The sequence below is a fragment of the Cupressus sempervirens genome, chromosome 3, assembly GCF_028749045.1.
Source record: "Cupressus sempervirens isolate cs-2001-9-10 chromosome 3, ASM2874904v1, whole genome shotgun sequence".
NCBI classification, from domain to species: domain Eukaryota; kingdom Viridiplantae; phylum Streptophyta; class Pinopsida; order Cupressales; family Cupressaceae; genus Cupressus; species Cupressus sempervirens.
In genome coordinates, this window is record NC_143120.1 from 382,978,325 (window position 1) to 382,997,207 (window position 18,883).

Consider the following 18,883-nt stretch of genomic DNA (forward strand, 5'->3'; position numbering starts at 1 on the left):
AAATCATAATGTTGTGGGTGCATTCATATCATGTATGTTTCAAGCTAGGATAAAAAATTGGGACATTTTGAACCTATATCAAGTCATCTTTAATAAAGTCTTGTTGAAGGGATTAAACAATGCCATTTTTAGTATTAATAAAAGGGTCAATTTTCCCTTTTTAAAGGAATATATGAGTGCGCTTATCATAAGTTTGGTCATATTTAATTGGTTGCGGCATCCAATTCTGATCATTAGGGACCCTTCAACCTTTGAGAATATTTGGCCATATATGGTAAAGAACATTAACTTTTTGATGCATTGGTTTGGAATTATCAAGGAAGAAAATTCCAAATGGTTTGAGGATTACTTTAGTTCTTATGGACATGTTATACCACTAAAAGTGGATTAAAAGGACTTAACTCAATTGAGGTTCATTCTCCCTAAACTATTAAAATGAAGCAAAATGAAGAAGGTGGTAAAACAAGATGATGCAAAGGATAAGGGTAAGGAGCCTACAAATTTGCTTTCAAAAGATTTGATTGGGGAAGTGAATATCATCTGTAGGTCTTAAATGCCAATATATCTTAGGTCTTTTATATGTTTGTAGTTATATATATGCTATAGACTGATCTTAAAAGATCAGATTATCTAGTAAAATAGGTTTATATTAGATATGAAGTATGTATTAGATAATCTCTATTTAAACTTTATAAATAGTTTACTTCACAATGGTTTAACCATTTTGGACATATGATTTAAGACACCAAATCATAAATATAAGAATTTTGGTTTTGAACTTAAAATGGTATTCCATGCTACTCTATTTTTACTTAAAATCTGTTTTTTAAGAAAATCCAAGATAAACCCATTTAATGAGGTTGAGATATTCATTTTAAATTTTACAGATGGCTCTACGTAAAATATATTTTATATTGGTGACAATATCTTTGTTACAATATTTCCTTTTAGATTATCCCAAATAATTTATGGATTAGGGCTAAATTTTATGGGTTTTCAGTCTATTAAAGTATTAATATTTTATTTTAAAAGAGATATCATTCTATTAAATAAGGAGTAATAAGTAGATTACATGTCTCCACTATTATTAATTCTCATAAAATTGAAATGAGAGAGAGAGAGAGAGAGAGAGAGAGAGAGAGAGAGAGAATCTTCTTAGAAGATATTTATGAAAATTCAACTTCATTAGAACCCTAAGACCCTTTAGCTTCTGATTGATTCCTAATACAAGGGGAGAGATGATGACTAGGGCCAAAGGCACGCCTAATGATCAACCAACCTTGTAGAGTTAACACAATGGAAGCAATTCACAATGAGACAATGCTAGAAACAAGAGAGAACTAGCAACCTTTCATTATTTCATCATACAATCCCGACTGTAAAGCCTTCTAGGTTACAACCAATACAAATATTCAATTACATAGGAAATATCCTCCAGTATGTGAGATCTACAATCTCCCTACTAAATTTCAACTCCTAACCTTGCTACTGTCGAACTAACTACTAAACCTAGACCAAGACGCTTTATTTATACTTGCCAAAATAACTTATAGAATATTCTAGATCATCACATGGAGAAGAATGAACAAATAACAACCTATGCACATCTCAATGATTGGTCTCATACATTAAATCATGACCTTTAATTAAATGCACAAGTTAGGTCACAAATAAGAGACAAATAGAAAATTCAATGAAAGACATCACCAAACAACAACAACAAAGGTCACTGAGGAACTCAATGAATATAGAATAGAATCACTCAGTGAAAGAAGAAACTAAGCCACTCGATGAACAAATATAGAAACAACTTCACCGAGCCAATCAACAACAAAGTCACCGAGTGGGTCCACAAGTATAATCGAGCACATATCTACTGAGCAAGATAATGATGCAACCCAAGATTCTCTTGCATTAGATAATTGAGGTTGAAAGAAATGATTCTCCTGAATCATGAGTATGTCACATCCTAAGTTGAATCCAACTCAAATTGAGAAACCCATGTGGTATCTTCAACTAGCCTTTTCTTCCACTTTACCAAATACTCAAAGTAATCCTTTCCTCTTGCACTCTTACCAACTCTCTGATCCAAAATTGGCTCTATCTCTTTAGTCCACTTCTTAGGATAGTCACTTGAAACTGTCAACTCATCATTAGATTCATGATACTTGTACAAATAAACAACATTGAATATAAGTGACATATCCATGTCATCAAGTAACTCAACTTCATAAGCAATACCACTATCAAATTTCCTCAAGGTTTTGCAAGGACAAAATTTATTCATCTTCAACTTACTATATGTGCCAATAAGGAATATTCCCTTCTTCAAATGAACCATCACCTCATCACCAACTTCAAAAATCATGTGTCTTCTAGACTTATTTGCATTCTCCTTATGTTTCTGATTACTCTGTTCCAACTTACATTTCACTTCCTTGTGCAAAGGCTTCATAAATTCAAAGAATCCATCACCTTCAACACTTCTCTTCTCCTCTCCAACAATATCCCTCAAATCTAATATACCTTTAGGCTACATGTTGGTAACAATCTCAAAAGGTGTTTTCCTAGTACTTCTATTCATAGAATTATTTTATAAAAACTCTGCTTGTGCCAATACTGAATCCCAGTTACTCAGTTTATCCCTAACTAAGCATCTCAATAATTTACCCAATATTCTATTCACACCTAATATTTGTCCATCATTCTTAGGATGAAATGCAGAACTAAACTTCAACTCAATATCCAACTTCCTCTATAAAGTCTTCTAAAAATAGCCAACAAAATTATTGTCTCTATCAGATAGAATACTCCTCGGTAATCCATGCAATCTAATAACCTCTTCAAAGAAAAGATCAACAACATGCACTACATCATATGACTTCTTACAAGGTATAAAATATGCCATCTTAGAAAATATATCAATAGTAAACACATAATCATGTCCTCTTGTAATCCTCAAAGTAAGCCAAGCACAAAATCCATACTAATATCACTCCAAGGTTTCTCAAGTACTCAAATATGTGTATACAGTCTAGTATTCTAACTTACTCCTTTGGCAACTTGACAAACTCTACAACTCCTTACAAAATTCTAAACATTTGTATACAATTGCGACTGATAATACTTTTCCTTAAGCAAACCCAATATTTTATCAACACCAAAGTGTGCAAACAATCCACCATTATGTTTCTCCTTAATCAAATTGACTCTCATAGATCCTCTTAGTATGCACAACTAAATTCCTTTGAAGAAAATTCCTTCCTGAATAAAATAATCTTTGTACTTACTTGGTTGATTTGATAGATTTGGTGCTCTTCACTTTCTTTATGCCTCAAAAAAATTAGGTTCAGTCTCATACAAATCCTTCATCTCATCAAAGCCAAGAACTTAAACTTTCATCTCAGTTAACAAAGATCTTCTGCTCAATGCATCTGTAACTCAATTAGATACTCCACTCTTATGCTTGATCACAAATGTGAAATTCTGCAAATACTCAACCCACTTCATATGTCTCTAATTCAACTTATGTCAACTTCCCAAATACTATAAAGCCGTACGATCAATATACAACACAAACTCCTTAGGAATCAAATAGTGTCTCCACTTCTTCAAAACTCAAACAATATCATAGAACTCTTGATCATATATAGAATACTTCCTTTTAGCATCATTCAACTTATCACTAAAGAAATCAATAGGTTGATTATCTTGACTCAAAACAACTCCAATTACACTACCACTTGCATCTCATTCCACTTGAAAAACTTTATTAAAACCAGGTAAAGCCAACATAGGTGATTCAACAACCCTTTGTTTCAAAGTCTTAGAACTTTCATTAGCTCCATGTGTCCACTTAGAATCCTTTTTATCTCCTCTCACTATCTCAGTCATAGCATTACAAACTGAACTAAAATTCTTAATGAACTTTCTATAGAAAGTTTCTAACCCATGAAATGATCTTAACTCACTCACATTTTTAAGTGTAGGCCACTCAAGAATTGTTTCAACCTTCTCAGGATCCATCTTCAAACCATCCGTTGAAATTACAAATCCAACATACACAATCTCCTCCTTTATGAATGAAAAAATTATCCTCTTTCAACCTCTCCAAAAGTTTTCTATTATGCTCAAGATGCTCTTCCTTAGTCTTATTGAATATCATAATATCATCTAAATAAACAATCACAAACTTACCCAAATTTTTCTTCAAGACTTCATTCATCAACCTCGTGAAATTACTTGGTACATTAGTCAAACCAAAAGGCATAACCAACCATTCACACAACCTTCTTTTTTCTTGAAAGCAGTATTCCACTCATTACCTTCTTTGATTCTAATATGATGATACCCACTCTTCAAATCAATTTTAGCAAAATATCTTTATCCACTTAAACAATCCATTATTTCATCTATCATTTGTATAGGAAGCTTATATTTCATTGTTATCTTTTTAATAGTTCTAGAATTAGTACACAGTCTCCACTCATCACTCTTATTAGGTGTCAATACAATAGGTACAACACATGGACTCAAACTTTGTAAAATTCTTGCACTTGCTTATTAAGTTCTTCATTCTCAACAAGGGGTCAATCTATAAGCTGCTTTATTTGGAAAAATAGCTCTAGGATTCAAGTCCATACAATTAATTATATTCCTTACTAGTGGTAGACCGTTAGGTATATCTCTAAAATAATCTCCTGATACTCAATGAGCAACTTTTCAACTTCTGCTAGAACTTAGTCAATACTAGTACCAGTGCACTAGGAATCACAACAAAACAAACTTTTTCTATCCTCACATCCTTCTTAAATTGATTTCCATTAAACATGCAAACTTGTATTGTAGTACAATGATTTTCATCGGGTGCCTCTATCAAAGGTAACAATATTTGTCTTTTTCCATTTGCCCAAATAGTATATTGATTCAATCTACCATAATGCAATGATTGTCTATCATATTGCCAAGGTCTACCCAAAAGTATATGAAAAAAATACATAGGCATAATATCAGAAAGGACTTCATCATAGTAATTCCCAATCTTGAATTTCATAAGGCATTGTTCACTTACCAACAACTTGTGCTCATCCTTGATCCAAGCAACTTGATAGGGTTTAGTGTGTCTTATCTCTGCAACTACAACTTATTAACCAACTCCTCTCATGCTAAATTTTTTGAACTACCACTAGCAATGATTACCTTGCAATATTTTCCTACAATCTTGTATATGGTCTTGAAAATAATTCTTCTCATGAGGGATTCTTCATCAAATCTCTCATTATGTAAAGTTCTCCTCACCATCAAAATTTCCCCCTTTTCAGGTACATTCAATGGACTTGTAGATTCTCCCTAGATTGTAGCATTTCTTCTACTTCTTTTAGTTTTCTTACATTCTGTTGTGGCTTCAAAACATACGCCCCATTTCAAACTCAAAATGGGGACCCCCTCTTTTCTTTTAGGTGAGGGATCTCATTTTCTAGAATGAGACACCTAGTCAGATGCCTTATTGAATAAGGTTCCCATCCAAGCTTAGGTTAGTCCAGGATGTCCAATCAGTCAATCTCAAGCAAGACCAATTAGACACAAGGGAAAAGTTTCCTAAGTTAGTTAGAAGTGCACATATGTGCACGTTGTGCACATCACACTCATCAGGGGTACACAATTTGTGCACATATCGCTTGAACACCGAAAGGGTGCATATGCACACGTGCACACCTTACAAAGGTGTGTAATACACACCCACAAGCTCTCTGCACCTATAAACATAGGTTGATCACCGCATAATGGTCACTTTGCAACTTCGAGCCTCTTAGAACCCCACATTCGCACCTTCAGACCTTTGCACCCCCGTAGTGGTTAGCTCGCATCTAGTTTCAACCAAGCACAAGGTAAATAGAGTCAAGCACATGCACACATGTGCACCACATAATGGTGTACATGGTACACAGCATGCATGTGAAACACAAAAACCCCAAGTGTAAGGCAAGCTCTTAGCGCATATTGCATGCATGCACATGTACACTATGTGTGCAACATGCGCTAAGTGCACTTCAATCAGTAGAGACTAAGGTAAAGTTCACACTATGCATAGCTTGTGCACATGTGCAAGTGCACAAGGTGTGCATGTGTGCTTTTCATTCTCAATTAATAATTTTTTTTTTGCAATTTCTTATAGTTTGGTCAGTTTTTGATAGTCTAGTTAAGCCTATTAGAGTGTCTTTTGGTTTGTTATTGTTGATACACTAACATTTGTCTTTTGTGTAGGTAAATTGGCATCATCCATCTTCCATGTCTGCAAATATTACTCCTAAACTAGTTGCTTTCAAATATCAAGGAGCATCGAAGAAGTCCAGATTCAAAGATAAACACTCAAAGATTTGTGACGCTAAATTAGGGCATATCAATTGGAATATGTTCCTACTGTTGTGCAACAAACCCAACAAAATATCAACAATCGTGTCAGCATCGATCAGGAGTATGCTAGTGAATGCAACTTCCCATCCAGTCCTCTCAGATGATAATGACTCTAGCTCATCATTACATACCCATAGAGAAGGTGGTTAAGAGTGTGATGGGAGAATTTGTGTTGGACATAAGGTCACAAAATATTGAGAAGGTCTTTTGTCTATTAAGGGTAGATCAATACTTAAAGATCATTTATGACATGGCATAATGGTGGTATAGGGAGAACGAGTCAGAGGCAAGGGAGCTAGTATAAGAGAAGTACCTCATCACTAGGCCACCATTGAACTGGAGAGGTGGAAAGGTCAATATGACCTAAGGATATATGATTGATGATATTGGTTACTTTGTAGTCCTTTTGAGTAGAGCCATGGGCCTCCCAACAGTAAGTCACCTAGAGACTTGGATGATGAATTTCATAGAAACCATCAGAATAGGAAGAATGCCAATTGATTGGGCTATGATTCTCAGTGACAACTTAAATGAGTAGCTCATCTCAGTGAAGAATGATCTACGATTCTACATGACCTCTTATGTTGTGTACCTCTTAGATGCAAGGCCAACAAATTATCTTGGTTTGGTTAAGAGAGGGAGCATATAAGATGCAAATTCTTGGCCACACATAGTATACCCTCAACCCATGACGAAGAAGCTCCCCTTTAAGAGCTCCAAATATAGATTGGTGATTAATAAATTTTATTTTGCTATCATTTGAGTTATCAAAGGGGACTATGCTAAAAGGATTTCAGTACAAGAAGTGGCCCAAATAGCACAAGTAGGTGCTTATTTCATACAACTCAACACTTTCACCTATATCTAGGTGGCTGGTACCCTCCTATACCTAAAAAATCTCCCTTATTATCCTTCATATAGATTGTTACTATTGGAGATAGCAAGGCAATTGGCCTTAGCTTATGATAGAGTGCAAAAATAACACAAGAAGACACGGTCTGACCAATCACCATCGGAGCCTTTGAGGTGAAGCAGAAACAGGACATAACCACTTTTGATTCTAAATCGGATCCATAACCCTTGGAAGTTTATCTAGTACCTCCCCCCTACTTTGACAATATTGGGATGGTACAACATCTTGTAGCTAAAGAGTTCATACTAGATGTAGTGATTGAAGATCACTAGATGAAATGTGTAGATGACTATGATGTCTAAATTAGGGTGGTAGAGAGAAGAGGTAGAGGTCACCCCATCAATACCTAAGAAAGCTCAAACTAAGATGATGGTGGTGGGAGAGAAAAGGAGAAAGTTGAAGATAAGTACTCTATCTCCTTAAGTTCTATAGACCATACCTAAGGTGCAAAATGAAGAGGGAGGGGAGGAAATTGAGTATATCCCACTCAATATGAGATCTCATTTGGGAAGAGCCATGAAAGAGGAAAGGGTAAAGAGCTTATGCAAACACCACTTTCCATCCTAGAACAATCAATTCAAATAGAAGCCTCTAATCAAGAAAAGGAAGGGTGGACTAAGGAGATGGGAGGAGATGGAACAAATGTCTTTGATATTTTGGACTTTGACTTCATACTAGTAGGCACACATATGGTAGGAGAAATGATAAGGGATACCCCTCAAAATGAATCAATAGGAGAGAATGGGATCAGTTGCCTCCCTTACCCAAAGGAACACTTGGTATACCTCCTCCACCATCAATGAACCTTCCATTTGTGCCTCCTCTTCAATAAGAATGGGAAGCAATTACAATACCTCCTCTAGTGACTGAGCCATAGAGCCAAACCATGGAGGGAGATGGGTATGTCCAATTACATACATATGAAGTATCAGAAGAAGTACAAATTACTGAGGAAGGAGAATAGATTTCTCCCAAAGGAGAGACTGGATCCTTGCCACAGGCAGAAACAAAGGCTCAAGTAGTAATGCTCCCAAGAAAATAGAAGACTCTAGAACAAGGTGATAAGGGGAAAGGGCTAGCTTTGGAACCGACATCATCAACTGAATACATGTCTCCCACGAGAACTCCTCTGGCATGATTAAAAAATGAAGTTTTAAATCACCAAAGTAGTTATACGAAGTACATAGAGGTGGAGGGTATGACAAAGTTGATAAAGGCAGTCAAAGTACTGAAACCTATTAAAGGTGATGCTAAGAGATTGACCTTTATCACGAAGAACCAGAACAAAGATCTACTAACACACATTGTCATCCCTCCTCCCCATATAGATACTAAAGATATTTCTCCAAAAAACTATCAAATGAAGGAGATAGTGCTGGGAAGGTCCATGGTTGATGTGACAAAGGTTCTGACCACCACAAACCTCAAGCAAGTGTTTACACACTTGGATCATGGAGAGTTTGAAATTTTGGTATTAAGAAGGCATAATGAGTTACTAAGAAGATATGTTCATGAAATAGTGGGCCCAATCGACCCCAACCATCTGAAGGTTTCTCTAGATGCTGCTCTTGAGAAGAAAGAGTGAGGAAAGATTGCATAAGAGAGTGGTTCATTTTTGGAAGATAAAGGAGTACAAATAATTGAAGGTAATTTGAACCTTCTATACAACATCCAGAATAATGTCGACAAATTGGTCATGGTAATAAACTAATATCTTCAGCTAATGGATAAAGTCCAAACCTGGATCAATAACTTGGAAGTGTTGAAGACCATAAAAGGTCAAAGGTATTGGATGCTAATGGATGTATATATGATAGAAGAATTGGATAAAATAGATGATTGGATTGAGAAGGTATCAATTGACAATAGAGTCACATGGTAGGATTATATGAGGATATTTAGGACATGAAGAACAAAGCTCAAAAGCAATTTTTGGGGGTGGATAAGTACTATAGTGCCACCAACCTAGAGATTTTTGGGGATGAGTTAAGAACTCAACTTTCTTTAGTAGAGACAATAGTACAATAGTTCATAGCACCATTTGAAGAAACTTCCTCTAAAGATGATATTAGACAGATCTTCGAAACTGAAGAAGCCAAATGGGAGTTAGATTCCAAGTTGGAAATTTTGTAGATACTAGAATAGAGATTGATAATTACTGCCAAGTGGTGCATAATAAGTATGAGTCCTTAGATTTTCTAGGAACTCAAGAGATCACTACTATCATCCAAAAGTTCGGGGGCACAAATTGTTTTGCTTATCAGGGTCTCCTTGTGTGTTGGTGTTTCATTGGTAACTTGTCTAACAACATTTCTCAACACTTCCCCTTGACATCAAGTGTTTCTCAACACTTTTTAGATACCTTAGTTATGGTCCAAGAAGCTATATATTTCTCACTATCAGATATGAGTCCCAAAGAGATGATCATGTGACTTACACATAGACACTTTAACATTAAACTTGCTAAGACTTGATTGACTTTATTCTCTTTGTGTGTTGTTTATGATGATTTCTTTGCTAAGTGTTCCCTCCCTAATAGTCTCTCAAGGATGTCATGGACTAGAAGACTAGGGGCATGGGGCATGTGTTTACTTGTTTACTACTTGTGGGTATACTTTGTTGATCTAAAGTGTCATGAACATTCATGCTTGTCTTGTACTTGACATTTTGGGTCTATAATGTATCATACTTGTCTGTTTTCACAAGACCACACTCAAGGATTATCCTACTGCTTATGCCTTGATACAGGTGTAATCTTGCTATATCAAACTCAAGGAACCTTATTGCATTAGTCATCTTGACCTATATGTCTTTGATGCTTGGGTTGGATTCCCACACACCTATCTGATATAGATCATATTCATATCCTCATAGTTATACTAGTGATGATTGTATGATATTTCAATGTCCCTAAATAATGCTCGATGATGAAAATTAGAGTCTAATTATGTGTCCCTTACAAACACAACTTTTTGTATACTAGTTAGCATTTTAAGGTTCATTCTAGTTTAAAAATTTTTGCATGTTGAGAAAGCTCTCTCTTCATCTTTCATGGACACGTCAACTAAATGGGTTCACCTTCTCTCATTTCCTCTCAATCACATCTTTCACTTCTTATCAGTCATATCAACTTAATGCTTCTTTGATTATTGTCATCACAAAGGGTTAATCTTATCATCACATCCATCGATCCTTTTGGGCCCCTTATATAACCCTTTTAACTTAATTTTTGAACCATTCAAAATTGTGCAAAAATTGCACCCCTAGCTAATTTTGACATCTTAGATCCATTTTCGGGATTGAAATCAAAATTCGAGTTCATCTTGATGGTCAAAATCACATTAAAAAATTTCTTCCTTCTTCAATGCAGTTGGCTGACCTTTTGAGGCCTAATCTTCGAATCTCGCTGGGGCATCATTATTTATTCATTCCTTTATCATTTCTAGTCTCTTCCGTGCTTCTTACCCACTTTGCTTCAGTTTATTTCACTTCCATGTCACTTTCTCCTTAATTTGACCTAGTTTTAATGCTTTATATTTCTTGGTCAAATTTAGTCAAACTAGGGCATCGTATCACTTCTTAGTGGTCACTCTTGGTTTTTAACTGCTTATATGTTATCATGGACCTTGATCTATCTCAATTTGATCACATTTTTCTCATTTCTGCATCTCCTCTACCTCATTCAATTTCGATCCCAAGGGGGAATGAATATTCTATCATCACTACAAATTGCTTGCTTACTATGACTATCTATTTCTCAGGAGCATGTGCTTGACCTTTCCATTTGCTCTTGATCTATCTGATTTGTTTAATATTAGTACTCTTCTTGAGTTATGATATCGTCTCTCTCTCTCTCTCTCTCTCTCTCTCTCTCTCTCTCTCTCTCTCTCTCTCTCTCTCTCTCTCTCTCTCTCTCTCTCTCTCTCTCTCTCTCTCTCTCTCTCTCTTTTAGTGTTCAATATTGTCATTATTAGGCTATGCATTGAGGATTTGCTATCTTGCTCTACATTTCATTCTTTGAAATCAAATTTCTCTATCCACTGCTACCTACTTGGCTTCTTCATTCTTTGACGTAATGCGTTCCTAGATCGATCACCCATTAATCAAAGTGGGGCAAATGTAATCACCCAAAAATGGTCACCTAGAACATTAGCCCCCATTCTCAGCATTTTTTCTAAAATATTAAATCATTTCTCAGAATCAAATCTTTAAAAATCAATTTATTTGATTTTATCCTATAATTTGACTACTATATCCTAAAGTTCATATTTAATTAAATAAAAGACCCCTTTCACCTCTTATCCTAAGTTGCACACATAAAAGTATTTTCCCATTTTAAAATTAAAAGAAAAGACTTAAATTTGTCTCACATGGAGATGCAAAAGCCAACTCTTTCTTATTGGTGGAAATGATCTTGCACATGGATCATGCAAAAGTCAACTCCTCACCCTTTATTAGATCTTCTTGCCTTATGATCTTCATCATCCGTACTTCTTTTAAATGGAGAGCTCTCTCCACATCTAGGATCCATCTTCTTTGCATTAGAGTTATGCTACAGGTTTTTCTATAGGTACTCATGGAGCTTGTGGAGAATCTTGCGGCTTCATCTTCATTCTTGCAAAACATTGTAGCTTACTTTCATAGTACATTAGCATAGCTTCCTCTATGAATTAGAATAACACATTTAGCTTAATTAGGAGGATTATAAAACTTTCATATTGTTAACTTAACTTGCATTCTTTGGATTTCATATAGTCTAGTTGCATTTTGCATAGCATTCTATGGTAGTTCTTGGACACTAGCATTCTTGCTCTTGTCTTTGAACCTCCCATTTCATGGTGTACTTGCAAGGGGCTACATTTCTTAGGCTTAGATAAGAGCCCTTTTATTCCTATTCACATTCCTTTGCACTCCATGACTAGGGAGCTCTAGGTCGATATTTGAGACTTTTAACCCATGAGATCTCTCAAATAGAAGGACTTAGAGAAGTGCACATTCTAGTGTGTAGAACAACCACCAAAATGACTCTAAATCCAAGATGATTACTCCAATCATTATGCACACTTAGGACAAGGCTACCTAATATGTCTCAAACACATCCTCAATAAGGTTAACCATAAGTCCACAAATCTGAGCTCAATGCTCCTACATACAAGATTGCTAACTACCCTGGGATGCTCTTGCATCACTATGTGTAGTTAACATCGCTCATATTAAAGATATAATTTTGGTATTATGTTGTGAAGAAATTGACTAAGTACATTAAGGAATAACAATAAACAATCTGATAATTTACGTTAGTGAGTTTCACTGGAAGTAGATGGAAGGCCACAAGTTTTGGATAATGGTAGAATAGTAAGCATACATGACATACTTTGTTCGCTAATATTACTATGACAATTGGTATGAGTTTTGGAAAAATAACTAGAAGACAATCTATTATCGTAGAGTGGAGTATATAAGAAGATTGAATAATTTGGCTAAGGTATTGAATTGTCTTGACAATTCAAGAAATTAGTAATGTAGGGATGACATCCTCGATGTTTATCCTCACTTAGTAGATCGTGATAACAAGTCGTAGAAATGTGTTACTTATTTTGCAATTCAGGCTGACTGAACTGAGTTAAGGAAAAGCGCATAAATGGATATCTTTGTGATATGCAAAGTATGATATGATTATGGTATGATGTGGTGATGTTATGCAAGCTTTGTTTATGCTAGATAATGTATGTTTTGATGATCATAGCAGAGCACTGATTATATGGGCATGATTAGATGTTTGGAACACACAAGGACTAATTAGATATTAAAATATTAGTGTAGTTAGTTTTCCTAAAGTCTTTATACTAATTGTATAAGTTGTATATTGTTGTAAGAGTAATGAGCTCATTTTGTAATACAACTCCTAGTAGGGTTGAGACCTCTAACAAGGACATATCTACTAAACGTATGTAATAGACTCCTAGCATGGTCAAAACCTCTTATAAGGTATTTTTGATTAGTACATCATTTTGTGGGTATCATCCCCACCAAGGTTTTCCCTTGTTTTAAAAATATAGTGTTATGAGTTTTTTTGTGGGATGTTCTTTATTGTTATTTAGTTTATATGTTTATACATATTTATGGTTAATTGTTGAAATTCAAAATTGAGTAAAAAGTGTTAGAATACTAATTCAAACCCCTTCTCTCAGTATTCCCTATTCCTAAGACAAATAACCTATCAAATAATTTATCTTCAAATTGATATATATATATATATATATATATATATATATATATTTGATTATATAGATTTTTCTAGACTAACTTACATTAATAAGTAAAAGTAATCTAACAGTTATCTTTAAATTAATATCTATCTAACTTACATGGATTATTTATACCAAACATAAATTCTAAACTAACTTTACAGATATAATAAGTGAAAGTAATCTAATGACGATCTTTAAATTTATACCTCTCCAAATAGATTTTTTTAAAATATAAATATTGAGAAAATTTACTTCTACGTTCCATTGTGTAAAATAAGGATGCATAGCATCTAGTTCCTATCGGCAGAAGAAAATAATATGAATTATGTTTCATAGACAAAATATAAAGTATGTTTCCTAGGTAGCTTGAAATTTTTTTTTGATTCGGTTATAACAATATAATAAATAGTATCGAGTGAAACTCTTCAATTGATTTAGTGTTATGAGAAACAATCGCTCCATAAGATAATTGGGACAAATTTTGTAATTTACAACAACGACGAAATATAAGGTCAAATATTATGTCGGTTTGAATGTAAAAGAGAAGCTAAATGTGATACACTTTTTATTTTAATTTATCGTCTGTCTTTGTATGCAACAATAAAATGTATAAAATCTCTAAAATAATTTGTTACATTTTGTGTACAAAAAATTGCAAGCCCTATTGTAGCACACAACAACCAATCAAATTATCAATAAATATATTTTTGTGAATTATTTCAAATATACTATATATGAAAACTTTATAGCTCAAAAAGTATTTGAATAATAAATTGCTCTAATTAGACCAACAAATAAATTGCTCTAATTAGACAAACAAATTAAAAACTTTATAGTTTTTGCCTACGGAGGGGAAGTAAAAAACGAAGCAAAATTTCTCTATTTTTCAAATGGATTGTCAACACTTGATAATATTAAATATAAATATGCTAAATTTAATTTAAAAGTGATTAATATTATCGGAACGAATTCCTGTGAATGGTACTTCGGGGAAACTAACCCTAGCGAAGCAGAAGAAAAAATCAGAACGAATTGTTGTCATTTGGGCGAATTGCTCTCTGCTCAAGCCTTCGATCGTTTGTGAACTGTTTCAGTTTGTTGTTTCTTTATCAAATTCAGGTATATTTGTAGGTTGCAGAGAATCCGCAGTCTATTACAGCCATGGCTTCGAAAGAAGCAGACCCCTCGCTAGGTTTTTTAACACGAAAGGAGACAGAGGTGAAACTGGCGAGGCCAACGAGAGTGAAAAACAAAACCCCTGCGCCAATTCAGATCACCGCGGAGCAAATCTTAAGAGAGGCAAGAGAGCGACAGGAGGCAGAAATCCGCCCTCCAAAGCAGAAAATTACAGATGAGAGCGAATTAGCAGACTACCGTCTTCGCAAGAGAAAGGAATTCGAGGATTTGATTCGCAGGGTGAGATGGAACACGAGTGTGTGGGTGAAGTATGCAATGTGGGAGGAAAGCCAGAAGGATTATGCGCGGGCGAGGTCTGTTTGGGAAAGGGCCCTCGAGGTCGATTACAGGAATGCCACTCTCTGGCTTCGCTATGCCGAGGTGGAGATGAAGCACAAGTTTATAAACCACGCCAGGAATGTCTGGGACCGTGCGGTGTCTTACCTTCCGAGAATCGATCAGCTCTGGTACAAGTACATCCATATGGAGGAGATGCTCGGCAATGTTGCAGGTAAGCGAAAGTATCCAAAACCCTAATTTGATCCGGAATTATTCATTGTCCATAGCTTCCCCAAAAGCAATATTCTGCATATGCATTTGAGTTGTGAACAAACATTGCAAAACCTTGTTTCTCTGTCACTGCTAGCGGGTAATACATCTTTTGTTCAAGCCAGGATTGGGTCTAACGTTAAACAATTTTCATTCCTGGTTCTAGGGGCTCGCCAGATTTTTGAGAGGTGGATGAGTTGGGAACCTGATCATCACGGTTGGGCTGCATACATAAAATTTGAACTCAGGTACAATGAAGTGGACAGGGCCAGGGCCATCTTTGAGAAATATGTGCAGTGTCACCCTACGGTAAAGGCTTGGATCCGCTATGCCAAGTTTGAGATGAAGAACGGGGAGATTCCCAAGGCTCGGCGCTGTTATGAGAGGGCAGTTGACCAACTTGGGGAGGATGGGCAGACTGAGGAGCTATTTGTGGCATTTGCTGAATTCGAGGAACGCTGTAAGGAGTTGGAGCGAGCAAGGTGCATTTATAAATATGCCCTTGATCATATACCAAAGGGGCAGGCCGAAGATCTCTACAGGAAATTTGTTATGTTTGAAAAACAGTATGGCGATAGAGAAGGCATAGAAGATGTTATTGTGGGCAAGAGGAGGTTTCAATATGAGGAGGAAGTCAAGAAGAGTCCGCTTAATTACGATGCGTGGTTTGATTATGTGCGCCTCGAGGAGAGTGTTGGTAACAAGGAAAGAATAAGGGAGATATATGAGAGGGCAATAGCTAATGTGCCACCTGCAGAGGAGAAACGCTATTGGCAAAGATACATCTACTTATGGTAAGTTGCTTATTTGTGGTCATATCGATTCATATATTGTTCTTTTTGAAAGTTTTACCCCTTTAATATTAAAAAAGGCATTCTTGACTGCCTTGTGGCTAATCAAGAAGCAAGCTGTTGAAAACAAACGAGCTTTTGTATGGAGCTCTTTTTTATTTAATTTTTTTTTACATGTATCTAATGGGATATCAGCTCAACTCATCTACTTAAATTAATTGTAACATGGTTTTTTAGGATAAATTATGCACTTTATGAGGAGCTTGAAGCTGAAGACATGGAACGCACAAGGGATGTATATAGGTATGAAAATCTTCGAATCAATTATTTTTTGTATATGTGCATGTTCATATCATTTTTTTTAATTTTAAAATTTTCAGTTTACTTAGTACTGTATTGTGCATCTTTCTTAATATAACTGAATCAATAATGCTGTTTATTGTATATTATGATAATTTGCAACTATCGTAAGTGCTTTCTTTTTTCCTTAAACACGTTCTATAGGCATGTTCCTAATGTGAATTGCATATGTTTATAAGCTCTTCTAATATCAAAATCTCGTGAATATTCTGTCAATGATGTCTGAAGAGGAGCTTGTAATTAAACCCTATCATGACATTGATTATGGTTTTTAATCCAGGGAATGTTTGAAGCTCATTCCACATAAGAAGTTTTCATTTGCAAAGATCTGGTTATTAGCCACACAGTTTGAGATACGCCAGAAAAATCTGAAGTCTGCAAGACAGATATTGGGTAATGCCATTGGAATGGCGCCCAAAGACAAGGTAAATGATCCAATGTAATATTAAAAAAAAGACTTTAAATTATAGTAGATACTTTCAAGTGGAAATTAGTCATTAAATGTAGCTTCTTCTTGCAGATTTTCAAAACATACATTGAAGTAGAACTACAACTTGGAAATCTTGATAGATGCAGACGATTGTATGAAAAATACTTAGAATGGGCACCAGCAAATTGTTATGCTTGGACGAAGTATGCTGAATTGGAGAGGTCTTTAGGTGAGACTGAACGTGGCAGGGCAATATTTGAATTAGCGATAGCTCAAACTGTACTTGACATGCCGGAGCTACTATGGAAGGTATGGGACACATAACAGCTGCAAACCGTTACCTTATTTGCTGATTCTGTACTCATAATTTGAAATTTTAGTTTACATTTTGACTGTTTGATTTGTAGGCATACATAGAGTTTGAAATATCGGAAGGTGAATATGAAAAAACAAGGCAACTCTATGAAAGACTGCTAGATCGTACAAAGCACTTGAAAGTGTGGATCAGCTATGCTAAGTTTGAAGCTTCTCTCACTTTGGAGGAAGAATCTAAAGCTGATGAAGAGGGCCGACAACCAGATCCAAGCTTTATTGAGGAACAGAAGCAGCAGCAAGTCCTTCGCACTCGTGGTCAGTTATAAATAAAAGTGATTTTAAAGATCCTGTATCTTCTCTTTTGAAGAAGTTGTTCATGTTTAATGTAATTTTTCAGGTGTTTTTGAAAGAGCATTTGATTATATGAGGACAACTGTCCCAGAGCAGAAAGAAGAGAGAGCAATGCTATTGGAGGAATGGTTGAATATGGAGAGTAGCTTTGGCAGTCTGGGCGATGTGAGTGTGGTTCAGAAAAAACTGCCCAGAAAGGTGAAACGGAAAAGAGCAATCATGGCCGAGGATGAAACACCTACTGGGTATGATTTTCTTGATCTATGGTTATTTTTATTATTAAAGGCAAAGGTGACTTTTTATCCTCCTAACATATGCTACTACATTCTCTATGTTTCAGCTATGAGGAGTACTATGACTATATCTTTCCTGATGAGTCGGCCATGGCTCCTAACCTAAAAATATTGGAGGCTGCCTATAAGTGGAAGAAGCAAAAGTCTGTTCCTGATGAGGATTGAAAAAAAACCTCAATTAAAATTTGTAAGTAACTTAAAAAATCAGGAAGCATTGAAGACTATCAGCAGAGAAAGTGGATTGAAGAGTGACTTTTCCTGATATGGATGAGAGACAGATGACAAGAAGAGGAGAGCAGAGATAATACTGAAGATGTCCATGGGAAATCCTCCGGACATGACACAAGTAAGGAAAGGACGTTTGTGGGAGTCTGCAATGCTTGTAAGCAATTTGTACTCTTTAATTCTTAAGCATCTGTTTGTACAGCTTTATGCAGAATTATGAAGAAACAAAACCTACTGGAATTCAACATGATCATTATATATGAATTATGTTTCAAAAGCATGAATAATGAGCTGTATCTTTGTCAAATTTTTCATTTCTATCCAAGGAGGTGAAGAGGTTGCTGTGCGTATGCAACAAAATTCATGTGCTTTCCCCAAGTGAATCAGATTGGCTTGTTTTCCTTTCAACCAAAAATTGATCACTCTTCATCTGGTTGAGTACAGGTTGCTTCTGGCAATTTCTTTAGCAATGGTTTTTAGCAGTTGTTCTCTATATAAAATTCTTTATTCTTTGTTTACACATGATAGAGATAGTTCATGTACTTTTTAGTACATTCAGTCCCATAAATCACTAGTATCACTTGGCCCAAACTTTACAGAATTGTTAAATACAACATAATGAAGACCGGAGATCAAAAATTCATTCTGGCCTGATTAATTTTTTTTTGATATTCAAGTCATTTTCTGGCTGTATCCCTAGCTTGAATATACTTATCTGTATTTCCCAGGGACGTGTTTCCGACAAAATTTGACCCATCCCTGTTTCGGAGACATCCTGGAAACTTGTAAACTTCTGGAAACCTTTCACTTGGCCG

At 35.5% G+C, this 18,883-nt stretch overlaps 1 protein-coding gene across 2 annotated transcripts; it reads left to right on the top strand.

Annotated features, from left to right (window-relative positions):
* Positions 1-14,526: 14,526 nt before the first annotated feature.
* Positions 14,527-18,483, top strand: LOC149566604 (uncharacterized). 2 transcript variants are annotated; one of them, XM_089819906.1, is made up of 9 exons: positions 14,531-15,265; positions 15,470-16,097; positions 16,332-16,397; positions 16,735-16,879; positions 16,975-17,193; positions 17,292-17,514; positions 17,597-17,795; positions 17,891-18,030; positions 18,122-18,345. In XM_089819906.1, the coding sequence occupies exons 1-8, from the start codon at positions 14,740-14,742 to the stop codon at positions 18,006-18,008; spliced, it is 2,124 nt and encodes a 707-aa protein (XP_089676032.1). In that variant the 5' UTR covers positions 14,531-14,739; the 3' UTR covers positions 18,009-18,030; positions 18,122-18,345. The 2 variants fall into 2 exon arrangements, with proteins under 2 accessions (XP_089676029.1, XP_089676032.1); XM_089819903.1 differs by having other exon boundaries at positions 14,527-15,265; positions 17,891-18,483.
* The last annotated feature ends 400 nt before the right edge of the window (positions 18,484-18,883 follow it).

Bases quoted from the DNA above. Each gene is read 5' to 3' on its own strand.
- LOC149566604 (XM_089819903.1), top strand. From the start codon at position 14,740: ATGGCTTCGAAAGAAGCAGACCCCTCGCTAGGTTTTTTAACACGAAAG. The intron at 15,266-15,469 runs GTAAGCGAAAGT...TCCTGGTTCTAG, and splicing joins GATGCTCGGCAATGTTGCAG to GGGCTCGCCAGATTTTTGAG. The intron at 17,194-17,291 runs GTATGGGACACA...TTTGATTTGTAG, and splicing joins TGCCGGAGCTACTATGGAAG to GCATACATAGAGTTTGAAAT.